The following is a 16,817-nucleotide window of genomic DNA, read 5'->3' as shown; positions in this document are numbered from 1 at the left end:
CAAACCATTGTGCTTAAGGTCAGGAGCAGTCAATTAATTAGCTCCTTCATTTTTCCCTTCCTTTTATCTCTTCTCCAAAACATGCATTAGCCTGCTTACCTTTGATACCCTGAAATGTTTATCTTTCTTTCTCTCCACTGCTGCCCTCATGCTTCCACTTTACCGGGTTTCCTCACTTTCTTCACCATATCCGGGCCAGAGGTCACATCTTACAGCTCCTGTGAAATCCATCATAGGTCAAACCTTTCAGATACTGAGCGAGGCTGTGTGTTTATGTGGTAATACGCAGCTGACAGGCCAATGCACGCTGAGGACGAGCTTTCGTTTCTTTATTCCCACTGACACAAGGAATTAATTGGTGCAGTCCGTCAGGCTTGTCGTCGTCGCTGTGAATGTATTCATTGCAGATACACGAGATCTTTCGGTATTAATAAATAGTTCTGTAGTGATGCTGTTGTAGCTGGTGTTAGGGTTCACAGGGGAGAGTGACAGATTTAGACAGGTTGACAGGAAAACGATGCAGAACAGAGCGACTAAGCGAGTTTGTACCTGGAAATGTTCAGAGTTGTACATGTGCCTCGAAAAAAAGGCCCCATCTTTTATTCATGTTCTGTTGTCGAGGTGTCAAGAGTTTTGTCAAGCTTCTCACTGTTCCGTTAACCTTGTCCCTGTGAAACGTTCTGTCTCTATCTCTTTGGTTAAACATTACTGCCGGGCGACACGGGGGGCAGAGAGAGGGAGGAAGGTATGAAAGAGGGAGGAAAGGATTGAGAGAAAGAGCCTCTGCTGCTTCCCTTCATCCTTTCATCATTAAACAAACATGGCCTCTTACCAAAAAGAGTGCAAGAAGAAAGCAGCGCCATCAAGACAGAACAGGCACAGCGAGAGAGGAGGAAGAAGAAGAGGGGAGAATGAGGATGAAAGTGGTGAAGCAAAGAGATGAGGATGGAGGAGGGGAGACGGGGGAGGAGGCAGATACCTGTGTGCAGAGCAGAAAGGTGTGCAGTAGTCCATCATCTTCAGACAGGCAGACAGGGCTGTCTGGGGAGTTTATTTTTACCTCGATATAAGAGTGTGGATCGGCTACAGCAGCCAGGAGCGGAGGCTATAGGACAGCTGCTGTCCCGCTGTGACCATGTTTCACGCATGACGATACACAATCACACACATGCATCATCACACACAGACACACCAAGCTCAGCTTGTGCTGTGGCATGCTTTAACTTTAGTTTTGTGTTATTGTGTCTTTATGTGCACAAGGTGAAACGATTTGTCAAGTAATCAATTAGTCAATTCAAAGAAAATTCCTCTGCAATTTTTTTTGTCATTGTTCGTGCATCAATGCCAAACATCCGTTAGTTGCCTCGTCTTCAATGTGAGAATTTGACTTCTCTTCATCTATAATAGTAAACTTTGAATCTTTGGGTTTTAGAGTTTTCTGACATTTAAAGACAATGATAAATTGATTGATTAATTGGCAGATTAATCTGTAATGAAAATAATCCAAAATTGAAGCCCTTTATGACCAAATATTATCATAAATGTGCTTAGTTAACACACTTGAGGTCCCGTTTTACGTCAGTACACCATCTTCTAACTGAGCATGTATTTTTCTAATATATACATATGCGGTACATCTCGGGAATATGAAAGCAATTACTAATCGCAGAAATCTGCCACTTACCTGGTTAATATTGATTTTAGAGGAAATGTGAGCATCAAGCACAAATATGCCTGCTCATTGCCGCCTTGGTTAAATTGATTACAAACAGCTTATGATTCATACAAAGTGACTGAATGTTGTTTCACCAGACTGCTGTCCAAATCTACAGGGTGCTGTTAGGAGTCAGTGTGATCTGCTATTGATCTCCTATGGATCAATGTTTATCTTGTATTTATTGACCCAGCAGATCATCTCTCTCCCCTCTTATCTAAGTTCCTGTTAGTACCAGCACAGACACACTAGGAGGAGAATTGATTAACAAATCAAGCCTGTAATTAATTCTTACTGTGATCAAAGCCATGGGAGGAAGCCTGTGGAGAGCCTGAGGCACAAGGGTGAGGTGTTTTACACTGCGATCCCACCAAGTGTGCTCCTATCACCACGCTGTTTGTTCTTCAAACAGGTGGGTTTTAGACTTAGCATAACGTTGGGTGAATTTCAAATGTCTTAAAAGGTTGTCCTGACTGTTGCTTGGCATTTGGGAGATGTATTAGTGCTCCTAAGCTGGTGTGTGTCTTTCTGTTTCTCATGAGATTTGTAACGGACTGTGACGCCCTCACACATCACTGCACATGGTTTCTTGGAGCTCTTTTGCAATTCGTATCCATGCGTAGGCTCCTTCATCTTTATTTTAAGAGCATCCTGTGAGAAACTCCCTCTTAAATAGGGATTCATCTTAAATATGGAGTGGGAAGTTTATTTGTCTTAGGTCACACAAAGCAGTTGTTTTCTGGCCCCAAAGTTGGAACTTGAAACTTATAAAAGCTCAAAATTAGGGATACGTAAGGTTAATCCTTGGCGGATTTCAAATGCTTAGTTTTTCTCAGTCTTAACTTTCTTACTCTTACTGTACATTTCTCTTACTCTTACCCTCACTCCTTATAATGTTACATTTTCTCGTATGTTTTGCCTGCTTTTTATTCACCTAACATCACATGTCGCCTGTTTGGATCTTGATGAAGAAACTGACTAATTTCCTCCCACTGTGTTCTTTATCTTTATGCACAGGTTAGCTCTGTACGTGTACGAGTACCTGCTGCATGTAGGAGCGCAGAAGTCTGCACAGACCTTTCTCTCAGAGGTGAGTCTGTATGTATTTGTGTCTGTCAGAGTGTACAGCCCATGTACTTTATGTGTTCACTCCGACATGTGGCCTGGCCCTAATACAATGTGTCCAGTAAGTGTAGCGGCAAATCGAATTAGTCTGGCCTTACAGTGCTGAGCACACAGGTTAGTAGCAGCAGACAGGCTTTTTAACATTAGTGTTGCATTTAGTGGGACTGGAGCCGGAGTACAGGGAGAGTTACGACGCTCAGCCTGGAGCTGACGTCTTCAACTGACATCATTTACTGATCCGCTCAGCAGCTCCATCTCAGTCAATCTCTTTCTATCTCATTCTCGTCCTCTCTGATTCCTCCACTTTCTCGTTGTGATCTCTCTCTGCTCTCTACTCGATCTATCCCTCCACTACTCTTCCCGAGAAGAGAGCTTGTCCTCACTTTAATTCTGCAGAGGTAAAAAGGTGCTGGGGTGGAAATGAGGTCGTTTACAATGTAGGAGACAGAGGATGGAGGCTGGTTGTACAGCGGCCAGAGGAAGAGGAGAACAAAGAGAGGGGGATGGGAAAGGTTACATCATCAGCTGGCACCAATTCTCATCAATCCGACTTGGTGTGTGTTCGCGCACATGTGCATACACACAACGCTCTGTCTCTCCGACACCCTTTCCTCTCTTTCTTCGGCAGAAGCGGCAGATGAAAGCATTTGGCGGTGTCTCATTCAAGTGTAGGAACGTATTAGCTAAGAGTGCAACAAGTATAAACACACCCTCTTGTCTACAGTAAAACATGTGTGCATTCATGAGCACGCAAGCACACATAGCGTAAACATTACCCCATAATGTAGCTCTTGCTGGAGTAGTGGGGTGGAGTAAAACATGGTTTTAAAGGCCTGTTATCCACTTTTTATCATCCACATCTGTTTACAATGTATCCTCAAGCTCAGGAAACAAGAGCCCAGAAAGATGAAGACGAATACCTGAACATAAATACTAAGAAGAACAGGCAACAAGAAACGATGCAATCCTGTCAAACTAAACTGACATCTCAACAAAAATACACTTAAACCATAACACAATACATGAGGAAAATACAGTAAAATATAGTTGAAGTTTATTTATCTAGGTAAAAAGGTAAACCGTAAAGCTATGGCTTTCCTAAATCTCAGTTCTCAGTGCAATAAGAGCAGCCCCTGCAACACACAGCCAACATCTGCCAGTAATCACGCTAAAAGGCATGTCACTCTAGCATGGTGAAGGTAAATGAACGAACCTCCCAGGAGTGCAGACCACAAGAAGACAGGATATGCGGGCGCAGTCAATTCTATTTTCTTCTACGCTTTCCAGATGAAAGGGGGAATAAAAGAAACGAGCTAAAACGTGTCCTGACCTGAACTGTCTGCAACCGTGTTTGGGCTGAGATACAGCCATTTGAATGTGAGAAATGAAGGATGTCATGCCCATTCTGCATTTGTCATATGGAAACCACTGGCTGCCTATAATGTCTCAAGTTAACCAGTGTCTTAACTAGAACTGCTAACTTTGACTGAAAGCATGTGGGATAAACACAGAGGCAGTTCCTGACCCCCGCCCCCCAAAAGCAAACCTCAAAGCAAGGCATTCCTTCTAAAAGTCACTGTGTGATCTGCAGCTGAGGTCAGGACGGTCTGATTAAAAGGGATTCAGCTGTTCCTGTTTTTTTTTAGCGTTTGTTCGTAGAGCAGGTGGTACAATAGTCTTACTCTTTTACCCATATGAAACATTTCAGTGGAGGAAATTAAAAAGCGGATCTTGAGCTCTCTTTAAAAGTCAGAGTAATGTAAGGCTGTTTATAGAGGGGAGAGGCAGACTAAATAATAGTGTCATACTCTGATAGGAGCCCACAGCTGTGTGTGTGTGTGTGTGTGTGTGTGTGTGTGTGTGTGTGTGTGTGTGTGTGTGTGTGTGTGTGTGTGTGTGTGTGTGTGTGTGTGTGTGTGTGTGTGTGTGTGTGTGTGTGTGTGTGTGGTATCTGCACATCAGTTGACATTGTCTGCTCACATAAATCATCCCTTCTGTGGGTGATGTCAGCGCTCATGTTAGTCACTAACCTTGACCAAGGTGTTAAGGTGTCAAAATGATTCAAGTGTTTCTTCCCCCACACTTTTTATTGGTACTCTGTTTTGGGTGATTTTAACAATTTGCCAAGCCCCATCCCCTTAGTTACTGTTGCTACATCTGTCAATCGTTTTGTTTTGCGTATCATAACGGTGGCAGATTTACCACTCGAAATTCATAATAGCCTAATGTTTAATGCAATGGGTCCCTGATTTCAGACAGATTTCCATAAGTTTCCATACTTATTTTGGTATTTAAATTATTATTTAACTGTAGTGACAGAAGACACTTGTTTGTTCTTTTGCTTTGTGTGTCTGAAAGGCAAAAGTAGTTTCTCATTTCTAGCCAGCAGTCATTTAATTTTGTCAACTGATATGTCAATTGTTCCTAGCAGATTCTTTCAGCGATAGCTAGTTCGCTTATTAAGCTAACGTTAGCTTCCCGAGTTGGTCTCATTAGCTTAAATACAGCGCTGAAGCAAGACAGATGAATGCTTTACTGTTTGTATTTTCCTCTTGCTTGTAAACAGAGCTGCTATTGTTACCCTAAACTCTGATCAGTGTTTTCAGATCAGATTTTCGCCCAATCACAATTAAAATCCCACCCAATTCAATAAAAACAGCCAGACTTATAACTTTGCATAAAGTCGTGTAAAACTGTAAATCCATTACATGCACAGTGGAAAAACACATCATAAACATACAAAGCTTCATATCTGCATCAAATAACCAAAGATAAAATGTTAGATAAGTAGACTATCGCAACCTGCAAAGAGTGCATTTATACAACCAAATACACAAGTTGCCTCTTCAATGTCAATCATGATGAAATCAAAGTTAGTAGGTCCTCCCTTCTCCCTTATAACCACTGAATACAACTATTTATTAATTTATTAATATTTCAAATATTTCTCAGATTAATTGAGTCAATAATATGAGTGAGTGGACACTGTGAAGTTTACTGAGTTTAGCTCCAAATATTGTCCTCACCTATGCACCCTTATGCCCAGACTATCCCACTATCGAGGGTGGCCATTCGGTACAACTATAAACACTATTGTCTTTGGACGTGACTTGGACACACAGCAAGAAGAAAGTAAGATGGAAATGAGGGAATGGAGGAAGAAAAAAGAGAAAAAGGAATGCATACAAATAAGCAGTTATAAGGAAAGCCAATAAGGAGGGTGTGTGGGTTATACAAAGGTTTGATTGGGCTCCTCAGGCTGGTACATATTTCTGACCTCAGAGTCTGCACATCCCCTTTCTCAGTAAACACACACACACACACACACACACACACACACATTTTCACATACTTGTGAATATACGGGCTTTCAGGCACAGATAGACTCACTTATCCACTTATGATTTCATGGCATGAGAATCATAATATAATTACATAATGGCATGTGTTATAAGAATTCCCTTGTTGCACCCTCTATAACCTTGTAAAGCAGGTAATTCAGACGTTGGGCATGTTTTTCTACTTGATATGTTTCTGAAGCATCTCATTCTCTCTCTCTGTCTGTCTAGATCCGATGGGAGAAGAACATCACATTAGGAGAACCTCCGGGGTTCCTCCACTCATGGTGGTGGTGAGTGTTTTTATGTCTAATGATTCAAGTTACATTCCACTTCACACTGTTTTTCTTCATTCCATCACATTATTAATTAAAAAAAATGATCATTCGCACTCCTTCTCCTCCCATTTTAATTCATCTTCATCTCGTTAATTGTCCCCAAAAGCTCTTCTTCAAGTTGTTGTTTGCAAATTGTAATGCACTCGCCTAAAGTTGTCTATTCCGATGACGATAATGGAGTCGCACTTATTGCCTCGATGCTGGATTACCTGCCTCTAAAATGCACTATTATTTTATCTGTCAAGCTTTAATGTTTCCATTTTCTTTTCATGGGTCTCTCCGACTGCCTCTCTGTGTGTTGCAGTGTCTTCTGGGACCTGTACTGTGCGGCTCCAGAGAGAAGAGAGACATGTGAACACTCCAGCGAGGCCAAGGCCTTCCATGACTATGTGAGTCCTCGCTGATTTAGGCTTCCTGGCTCCTTCCTGGCTCAATGGCTCGCTCTGATTAACACAGGCATCTATGATGAGAGATGCGTATGATATTGAAACCCAAAGTGTCAAATATTTGTAAATACAGTACATAAATAAGACACGTTATGAATAATCCATATGCAGTTTTAAGACTCCACCCATTATAATGATGTTTTTGCTTGTCATTTCTAAATGAGCGAAGTTACATGACTTTATCTGCCTTTTAATTCTTGATTGACTGACAAAGACTTTGTGATAATAAGAAATATGAGAAAAGATGTTCTTTGGGGAAAATTGCGTTGTGAAATAAAAGCAGATTTTGTAAATTACATTCTGATATAAAAGCTGAAATAAATATCACCTGCAGTCATTGTGATTATACAGTAAGCAGGATAAATAATAGGACAGAAACTAAAATTATTTCACAATTCCATATTGTCTGCATACAGTCATAGATAATTTCTTATTTTTTGATAGTCAGACTTTTTTGATAGTTAAAATGAATGAAGAGATGTGTTCAAATTCGTGTTAATATGCTTAACACCTTACTCCAGTGTCTCTTCCTACTTCCTAGTGGGGTTTTTTCACACTTTGAAATATTATGGCTTACCACTGTAGATCATGCAAAGGATATTATGGATGATGGCAATGTCAACGAGTGGGTTGCTGCTGCTTTTTTAAATTTTTTTTATTACAATAATATGTCGACAAGTGCAAAAAAAACAGCTGAGGATTTAGAGCTGATGTCAAAGGTGAATGTTCTAATGTTGGGGCAATTATAGGGCATAAGGTGGAGAGTTAAGAGGATTCACCAACCTTCATCAGTTTCTACCATCTGATCCCAGAACAACTGTTTGGATAGCATATGGCTGCAACGTGTCTTCACAACCTCGAAAAATGTTTGTTTTTCGTTGGGACTCTTTCTTCTGAAGTAGTGTTTAATTAGATGCTTTGCTGTGATGTTGAAAGTGATGAATGATTGTTGAGAACACACTGCTTAAAGTTTGTAGTAGCTGCTGTAATCTAGCAGAGCACAGCAGCTCTACGTTGCACACGCACAAACACACATATCCGGCTGAAGTATTGTGAGCACTTTACGCTGAAGAGCAGACTGGGCAGGCAGACAGTGGCCCGTGTGTTGGAAACATTGTTTATTGCTGTGTTTTCTCAGTGTGGCTCCACTTCACTGCTGTAATTTCCGCACATCGAGGCATTGGTTTATTCAGTCATGCAGAATCCAGTAACCGGAATACAGTGAGCAGTGTGCCAGAGCTCCTGAAGTTTTACATTTGCTGCTGACTAAGAGAGATGAAGTGCGTCTCTCCTCGCGGGATGTTGCGAGATGAAGGAGTTGCGAGATGAAGGGGGACGAAGGAGTGGAGGGGTCTTCTCGCTCCTTCTTTTTATGTTGTTGTTTTCCCTCTGTAGCCTGAAGTCTGACTCATCAGATTTGTCTGTACTGTGGTTTATTGAGATGTATTGTTGGAAGTGCACAGGTCAGGGGTTTCTGCCTACCCCAGCAGGATCGTCCGTCCTCTCCCTCTCCCTCTCTGTGGTTGTCTCCGTCTTTCCTTTAGGCTTGCAATCCCGTGGAACCGGTGGGGGCTGTCTTCTCTTTTATCTTCTCGCAGTAGGTGTATGTGCTTGTGTAAATGCGATCCCATACGCAGGTGATGCAGCTGATGCCGGCGATGATGATCAGGATGATGAATAGGCACTCCAAGGCCGAGGCAGCTATGTGATGATCTCATCCTGGCTGCGAGGAAGGGAGCTGGAGGGCAGCACGACCTCAGCCCTCGGAGACAGCCAGAGAGGAGAAAAACAGGGAAACATTAAATAGTTAGGCAGAGAGAATGAGTCAAAAAGAGGGACAAAAGACAGACTCTTTTGATGAATTAATTCATTTATTTTGCCACCAAAAAGCAAAACACGTTTAGAGTAATTGTAATCGAATTCGAAATGACAGAAACAGTTTGATGTTGTTTCTTCTTATCTGATGAGAATCAGTTAAATTCCGGAATCGTTCAGAATCTTAACGTTAATAGCAGAGGCCATCTTATTCTTACATTTCCTGCAGGGTTGTAATCAGAGAATTATAATTAGACCAATTGTAATTAGACCAAGGTCACTTTCAATCAACTGCTCCAATGCTGCGTTGATTCTCAGATCCAATCAGAGGTACTACCCACATATCCGCCGCTCAATTAAAACCAAATGAGGGGACAACCGCGGTGGCCGTCGCTGGAGAAAAGTAGCACACCTTAATTTGATGCTGGTGTCTCTCTTTCAGTCTCCAGACTTTGAGACTGGCAGATTATAATCAGACATTTTGATGGTAATTATTTTCAGATAGCTAATTACTGAGTGAAGTCCTAATTAATGCTGGGGTGATGTAGGGGCTCATTCACATCATCTTTGGGTCCCTTCCCTTTATTAATTGATGGGATTGTGACGAGGCTTTTGACTTGATCTGCACAATTATCCCAGTTTGAACTACCTACTGTAGATACCATTGGCTTTGGGTAGATCTGATTTAAAGAAACTGTCTTGATTTTTTTTCTCTTCTGTCTTTATATGTGCCTGAAGTTTTGCATGTGGTTGTGTACTGTACAATATATATATATCACCTGTCATATCACCAGATTTGAGTGTGTGAGGATTGTCTTTTAGGACATTAAGTGATCGAATGTTAAAAGGGAAAGAAAGAAAAGACTGATGAACAAAGTGAAGAGAGATGCAATGTTATTGATTTCCGTCCTCAGACGAGGCTTTTCAGGCATCAGAAAGGCTGTTTAGAGTTCTGTTAAGTGCTTTGTAAATTGTGTTCTTGACACTAAATGAGCGGTTTCCATTTGCAACGGGCCATGAAGTCATAAAAACAAGTTATTTTTAAATTTGTATGCTTGGCCCGGAAATTGCCTTATTAGAGACAAAAGTCAGTTGCTGTTGCGTTTCTGTCTCTGAAGAATAAGACATCAATCCATGTGGGTCATTTCAGGCTTCTATCTTTTGCTTTCTTGTTGAGGGTTTGAAAGTTGACAGCTGTCACATAGCTGTAACATTGTACTGTATATGGTGGCATATACACTAACATGAATCATAGACTGTATGCAAGAAGTGTACATAGTCAGCGTGACGTCGATTATTGGGTTTGTGGACTGCCGTTTGAAAATCTTGATTTTGCCGTTTTGGTCGTCGCCATCTTGGCTTTTTGTAACCAAAAGTGACACGAGTTGGAGGTTGGAGCTAAGTACAACCAAACGCTGAATAAGACATTTTCAGGCAACAATAAACTTTCATGAAAAAAAAGCACACTGAAAGGATTAAATATGATGTATTGCCGAAGACTAGAGATTGAGACCATCAACTCATGTTCACGGTGTTTACTGAGGTAATAAATCAAGTGAAGTAGGGTTATTTTCTCATAGACTTATATACAATCAGAGTTCTTTTCGCAACCAGAGCAGTCGCCCCGTGCTGGTTATTAGAAATGAATGCTTTCACTACTGACACCAAACTTTTATCGCATCTAATTGCTGTGAACTTTAACATAATGTGGGCAAATTAAAGCGCAACGAGAAAGAATTGAGTTCGCTTTAAATTGCTCGTACGAGCCGTGGAAACAACATTGAGCACATAAGCAGCATTTCTTCTACTACATTATGACATTTAGACCCTTTAAAATGTTTGCTGGACTGAAAATTGAATTACAAACGTCTCCATAAAATATGTGTTAAGTGCATTGGTGCGTGATTGTGTGTGGCGCTTTGAGTTTGCAGAATAATTATACAGTTACACTATTGAATTTGCCTCAGTGGATTATTCTTATAACTCTGGAAGAGACAGTCTAGAGGTTAGAGAAGCAGACTGGTTGTAGAAGGGCTGATGAGTTAGAAACATTTGGGTTTGGAAGAACGGATGAAAAAAAACACTCAATATCTCACTCCTTATTTCAGGAGATTATCAGTGTCCAACACGTACTGGCTGTGCTGTGCAGCCTCCAGATAAGAATGTGCTTATTAACCGAAGCAAGTAGGTTGAAACATGAGTCCTCCCGGATGAATCGTGGGTTTTTGTAAAAAAAAAGAAAAAAAAAAAAAAAGAAGGGGATTATTGTGAATGAAAATATGCGGTGAACTGAAATTTGCAGGTGGTCAGTCTTTTGTAATACCATTACCATTATCACACTGTTTGGACTTTTAGCTTCAGGTTTGTCTCATGAATATAAATGAGAAAAACCCAAAAAACAAGAGTATTGATGATATTCAGTCAACTAGAAGACAAGTAGACACATATTAGGGAACCAGGCCACATGTGCAGAATCAGCCGGGCATGCAGCCTCGCAGGGTGACAGACGAAACATGCAATTTCATCTTATTTTGAGTTTGATAAATTTAAATATGCCAGTGGTATCAGGCAATTTAATTTAATCCAATGAAAATCAAGTTTTTACTGCAAATTTTTAGCACAGTGACGGGTCTTGATTTTAATTTTTCAATCATTTGATTCAAAAAATTTCAGAATAAAGTGAAAAGCAATAGACACATATGTGTTTTCTTAAGTTTTCTGAAGTTATTAAGCTCTCTCAGCTACAGTAGAAAAATGCTTATCACAAACACAAACATCTTGATTTGTGTGACAAACTGTCCAAAACCTCCGAAATACAAAATGTACTAGGACATACAAGAAAGTAGCTCAGAAACTGAAAATAAGGAGTGTATGACATATATGCTTGAGAAACTACTGAAGCGAATAATCGACATTTTCTGTCGATCGACTAATGGATTGATAAACAAATTGTTTCTGCTGTACTTGTGACCCCTCACATGTTGTGGGTAAGTTGTGAGGAGTTTTTGTTTATATATCCGTTTTATTTCTTTAACACTGTCGTGATCCCTTAACGGAGACATTTTGGGGGCCCCCCCACTGACAGATTGGCAAAAATCGTTAAAACTGCAATGAAAGTTAGTGTCACTGCACCCCGCTGACTTTAGCCAGCAGTGTTACAGGCGAGCATTCAAAGCAGGGAGAGGCTGGTATCATTGTGTGACATCGCTGTGGGAGATAGCAGGCACACACCAGTTAGAGGGGAAGAAGAGATCAAGAGGCAGAGCCAACAGCAACCCCCTTTGATAAAAATGCTCTGTCTCACGCTGCCAGATCTTACATTCATGCATGTAAATGTATTCACTCCGCTCAATTTAACAGCAGCACGCATATTCTGTCTTGATTGTACAGCTTAAGGATACACACATTTGTAAATATGTAGTACCAGACATGACTGTGTAATTCATCTACATTCTGATGCACTCTGGGAAAACAAGCACAGAAGTACTGTAGTGCGCTGTGTGTGTGTGTGTGTGTGACTGGAGGACAGGAAACTGCAGCGAACTTAGCTGAAAACATCTCCTGCCTGCAATGAGATGCATGCACTGTACAGTATGAATGTGTGCTGTTACATTAAACAGAAGGACACTCATACTGTACACACACTCAAGGACATGTTTTCTGCTTTCAGTTGTCTTCTTGGTTGAAGCGTTATTTCAGGGTCTTTACCCCTGATTCATTTCTCTGTAGGTACGGATGTTCTGCAACCTTCATAGCCCAGAAACAGTCTTTCCCAAAAACTTGCAACAGAAAATGCTGTAATGTTAAGTCATTAATGTTTAATTTCTCTCTAGCACTGCAAGGATGGCAATATGAGCCAACATTGTTTGACTAAATGCCCACTTGTACCCAGGAAATCTCAGAATATAATGGTCAGATTGCCATGTAAATCACTAAGCACATTCAAGCGTCAGAGGATCAACTTCAGGGGCTTTTCTGTTCTGCCACCAACAGTCCACTTTGGACACACGATTATGTTATAATAATCATATAAGGGGTCTAATCAACATGTTTTCTGTCTCAAAACAAGAAATGGTCAAATTGAATGAATGCTTGAAAATGTTTCAAATCACTGTTATTTCCTAAATAAAAGAATCCCGCTCAGAGCCACTCGTAGGAGCCCAGAACATAAAATATATATTCCACCACAACAAACCAACTCCCAGCTACGTTACTGACTGGGACTTTCTTTCCCCTGAAGTTGTCTTCTCAGAAAGAGCTGCCTCCCAACAAGCTTCACCAACAAGTTTTGCTAATTCTTAGCAAAACTTTTCTAAACTGAAGCATCTATTACTTGTTTTCCAAGCCTTTTGTTGCATATTGTTGCAATTACCACATCATCATGTGCAGCATCAAAGCTTTTGAAGATAATTTTACCTCTTGCTGGAACAAATTATAAGTTAGTTCCTTAAACTATTTCACAATTACTGTAATTTATCAGGAAATATTACAAAACGTCACATCTGTTCAGAAAAGCAGCTTCAAATTCAGTCATTGCTGACTGCAATAATTACAAAACAAAACAAGGTAAGATCCTGTTGGAGACGGATGTTTTATTATCTGATTATGGATTAGCATAAAGCAATGAATGGCTTGAATCAGCGGCATGAAATGCAAACTTGCATTCCCGGGAACCTGTGTGTTTCCTGCGCATGCATATGAAGAGATGTAGACCAAGAAACAGACTGTGTTGGCTTCAAGCATTGTGGGTAACCAGCAACCAGTTGAGAACCAATGGGGGCTAGGGAGACCCCCAGTCTGTTTCCAGGGAAACGGAGCCCTTTCTCCTCCTCTGTCCCCCCCCCCCCCCCCCCCCCCCCTCTCTCACATGCTCCCATGTTCGTTCTCGGCAGTGTTTGGGAGGAGGGAGATGTGGAGGTGACTCACTGTAACATCATTGCCATGGCAATGAGAGTGAGCCGAGTGCAGGGGGAGTGAAGGGAGAAGAAGAAGGTGAATTTCCATAGGTTGAGCAGATAGTGAAATGGTTGTCACGATCTACAGTTTGAATTTTTTTTTAAAAAGAGACTCTATGCTTGTGTGATACTTCCCTGTATTTCTTTAGGAAACATTACAATATCTCGCTCTGTTTCTTCCATTTTTCTCTCCCCTGCTTGTCCCTCTCCCTCTCTACTCTGCTGCATCCTCTCTCCTTTACATCAGCGGTTTTTCTCCCTCTTCTTATTCCCCCTCTGCCTATCTCTGTCCCTGTTCTCTGTCCTTCTGCATTTCTCTTCTGCTCTCTTATCATCTTCCTTCCTCTTTCACTGGCCTGTTGCGCGCAGCCCTCTGGTCTCAGAGGAGCGTGTTTTCCACCACCGTGTTATGCTGAGTCATGTCGCATGCGTGTTTGGACATGAACGAGGTGGAGTGTTAATGTGATGTTGACATATGCACGCCTTGCTGCTCTGCAGCAGACGGGGGCAAAGACCAGGGCATGGAGCAGAGAGGAGGGGAGAGGTTAACTGGGGACAGGGGAAGACAAGAAGGTGTAAGAACGAGAACAAGCTTGAACAGAACTGTGGGCTATGGAAGAGTAGTTTCTAGTTTGACTGCAGTTATTATTATTGATTATGAAAATAAGGGGCTTATAGTCTGGAGCATGTGCGTCTGCAACAGTCTGAGGAAAGGTGATACAGTGCTATCTGAGCTTTCACACATGCAGCTTCACATGGCAAGCTTCAGGAATATTTCTGTGAAATTCAAACTGGAGTCAAGGTTGAGATTTTCTAAAATCTTTAAGAGACTATGATGAAATATTTCAGTATCGTTTAACATCAAGTCTTCCCTAACTCATCCAGGAGGGAAGTTATAGAAATGCTGTAATGGATAACACAGTGTGTGAGCGGGATTATAATGAGTGATCCAGAGACTGAGCTGTAGAAGTTGCAGCAGGACTACAGAGGGAGAGCAGGAGGGCAAAACAAGAACGCTGACACGATCAGACCAGCGCATTATCTTTTTGACCCCAACTAACCCCTGTTTCTTTTTTTGCTGTTGTAGACACCCATATTGTTATCTCGTGCTGTCTCTTGTGTCTGCTCCTCTAGCACTACAAAGACTGCAAGGTAAGACACAGAAAGTGACTTCTCATTAGGTCTTCCTGTGGATTAGACTGATGGGTCTTTGTATCAACAAGCCTGCCAGTTTTCTATTTCCAATCTACGCAATTGCACCGATGTATTTTAAAAGAACTGGATCGATTCAGTGTTAAGGACTACACGCAATCTGTGGATTTCAGGTGATTCACTGTTCTGTCTTTGCGTCGATCTGCCAGATAGAAAAGACTATGACATAGTCTGCTCTTCATCTCAAGTCGTTAAATCTTCCTCCGTGTCTCTCTACGCTCTACGATGTGTTCAGTCCATCTCTCTTATCTCCCCCCCATGTCGTTGAACCGAGTGAGATAGTGGTGGGAGAAGTGTGGCTCCCTAGTGACTATCATTTTCAGCTCTGTGTGTGTATCTGAGGCTCCACCTCACATATTATACAGCTCCTCGCAGCCTCAGAGATGTTTACAAGGGTCAATAGGGACATCGGTGATAAATGATCACGGCCACTGCCACCCACTGTGCAGCTGATATCGCCCTACCTGTAATCACCCAGTCGGAACAAGTAGATTACTGTTGTCCTGCCATTTTGGTAATCACCTGTAATGTTTTACTAGAGAGAGCCTGCTGGGAGGGGAAATTCTGTTGTGCAGGATAATGTGAGGGTGAACATTCTTCTTCTTCTTAAAGGAAAATCCAGGTTGAGGTGCAACTTTTATTTATGTTTTTGGTTGTTTTGGCCATATTCAGTTATAGTGAAATTATTAGCGTCTTCAAAGAGTTTGTGGTAACTGAAGCGCATTCATATACTGACTGACTTTGGGGAGGTTTTGAGGAATGCCTCTGCACCTAGTCAGTTAGGACCTGTAGCTTGTGGTCTGAAAATATCATTTTTCTTTTTCTCTCTGCCATTGTTCCGCCTGCTTTGTTCTTGGCGCAGAGGCAACATTTATACTTTGCCACATGGATAATTGCAATCAGACTGAAAAAAAGGGCAAATTGCACTCAGCTGCAAATTTCTTGTGAATTCTCCCGTGAGACTTTCCAAGCCTGACTGTGGCACTCGGCCCCACGCCCATGGTTCCCACTAAAGACCTAAATCTTAAATCTTTTTTAAAAAGCTCCTAAACAGCTGGGCATCATAGTTTATAGCAAACATTACTCAAACAGCGGCAAAAAGCGCATTAGTTGGAAACAGTTTCAGCCAAAGATATATACACATTTAACGGTCAAGTGAGTATTGACGGCAGCAGGGAAATATATGCCTCAAAATAAACCGATCAGCGCAAAAGAATAAGAAGCTATATCAAAGTCAAGACTGTATGAAATTGGCATGTCAGCCAAAGCAACCTGGGTTTGTCCCATGTTAACACGCAACTAACAAACACATGGACATACTCTCTCATTGTATTATTTTTCTTGGCAGCTTGCACGCGATATTGTTTCTAACCAGCAGAGATCTGGGATAAAGTACACGGAGAGAAGTTTTTTTTCCCCACTCGCTGCTGTGTTTTACTGGTGTAACATATGGCATGTTTTGGTTCAGAAAGGGAGCTTTGAATGCCAGAGGGTGATTTTAAGCCGATCTGCATTGAAATTGAAAAGTGAGTTTGGCTCAGGAGTGGACAGTGGAGCGTGTTGATCTGTCTCTGGTCGCCACAGGAGACTGTGAATAATACATGGTTAAAAGCAGAGCACGCTCGTTCTCATCTCTACTGTACGCTGTTAAAGACACTTCTTCTATCTCTCTTCTCTGTCTCTCTTACTTCTCTTAGTTATAGAAATACTCTATGCTTTTGACAATGACTGACAGTCTACAATGTTATATTCTGTGCATATACACTAATGCAGAAATCAATCTGCTTATTGTGTTTCCGCTCTCACACTTTAGTGCGAGTATGTGAATGTGTGTGTGTGTGTGTGTGTGTGTGTGTGTGTGTGTGTGTGTGTGT

The 16,817-nt window shown here is 41.4% G+C and overlaps 1 protein-coding gene across 2 annotated transcripts in view; it reads left to right on the top strand.

The window, feature by feature from the left end:
- Positions 1-16,817, top strand: part of ssbp2a (single stranded DNA binding protein 2a) — a 62,610-nt gene that overhangs the window by 34,672 nt on the left and 11,121 nt on the right. For both annotated transcript variants that reach the window (XM_031849714.1, XM_031849713.1), the window contains exons 2-4: positions 2,732-2,804; positions 6,409-6,470; positions 6,820-6,904. In XM_031849714.1, coding sequence (XP_031705574.1) covers positions 2,732-2,804; positions 6,409-6,470; positions 6,820-6,904 — 220 coding nt within the window. The remainder of the gene's footprint in view (positions 1-2,731; positions 2,805-6,408; positions 6,471-6,819; positions 6,905-16,817) is intronic.

Source organism: Anarrhichthys ocellatus, unplaced genomic scaffold, assembly GCF_004355925.1.
Source record: "Anarrhichthys ocellatus isolate YVR2014 unplaced genomic scaffold, GSC_Weel_1.0 scaffold9, whole genome shotgun sequence".
Taxonomy (NCBI): Eukaryota; Metazoa; Chordata; class Actinopteri; order Perciformes; family Anarhichadidae; genus Anarrhichthys; species Anarrhichthys ocellatus.
The sequence above is the reverse complement of the archived record's forward strand: the minus strand, read 5'-3'. Positions and strand labels throughout refer to the sequence as shown.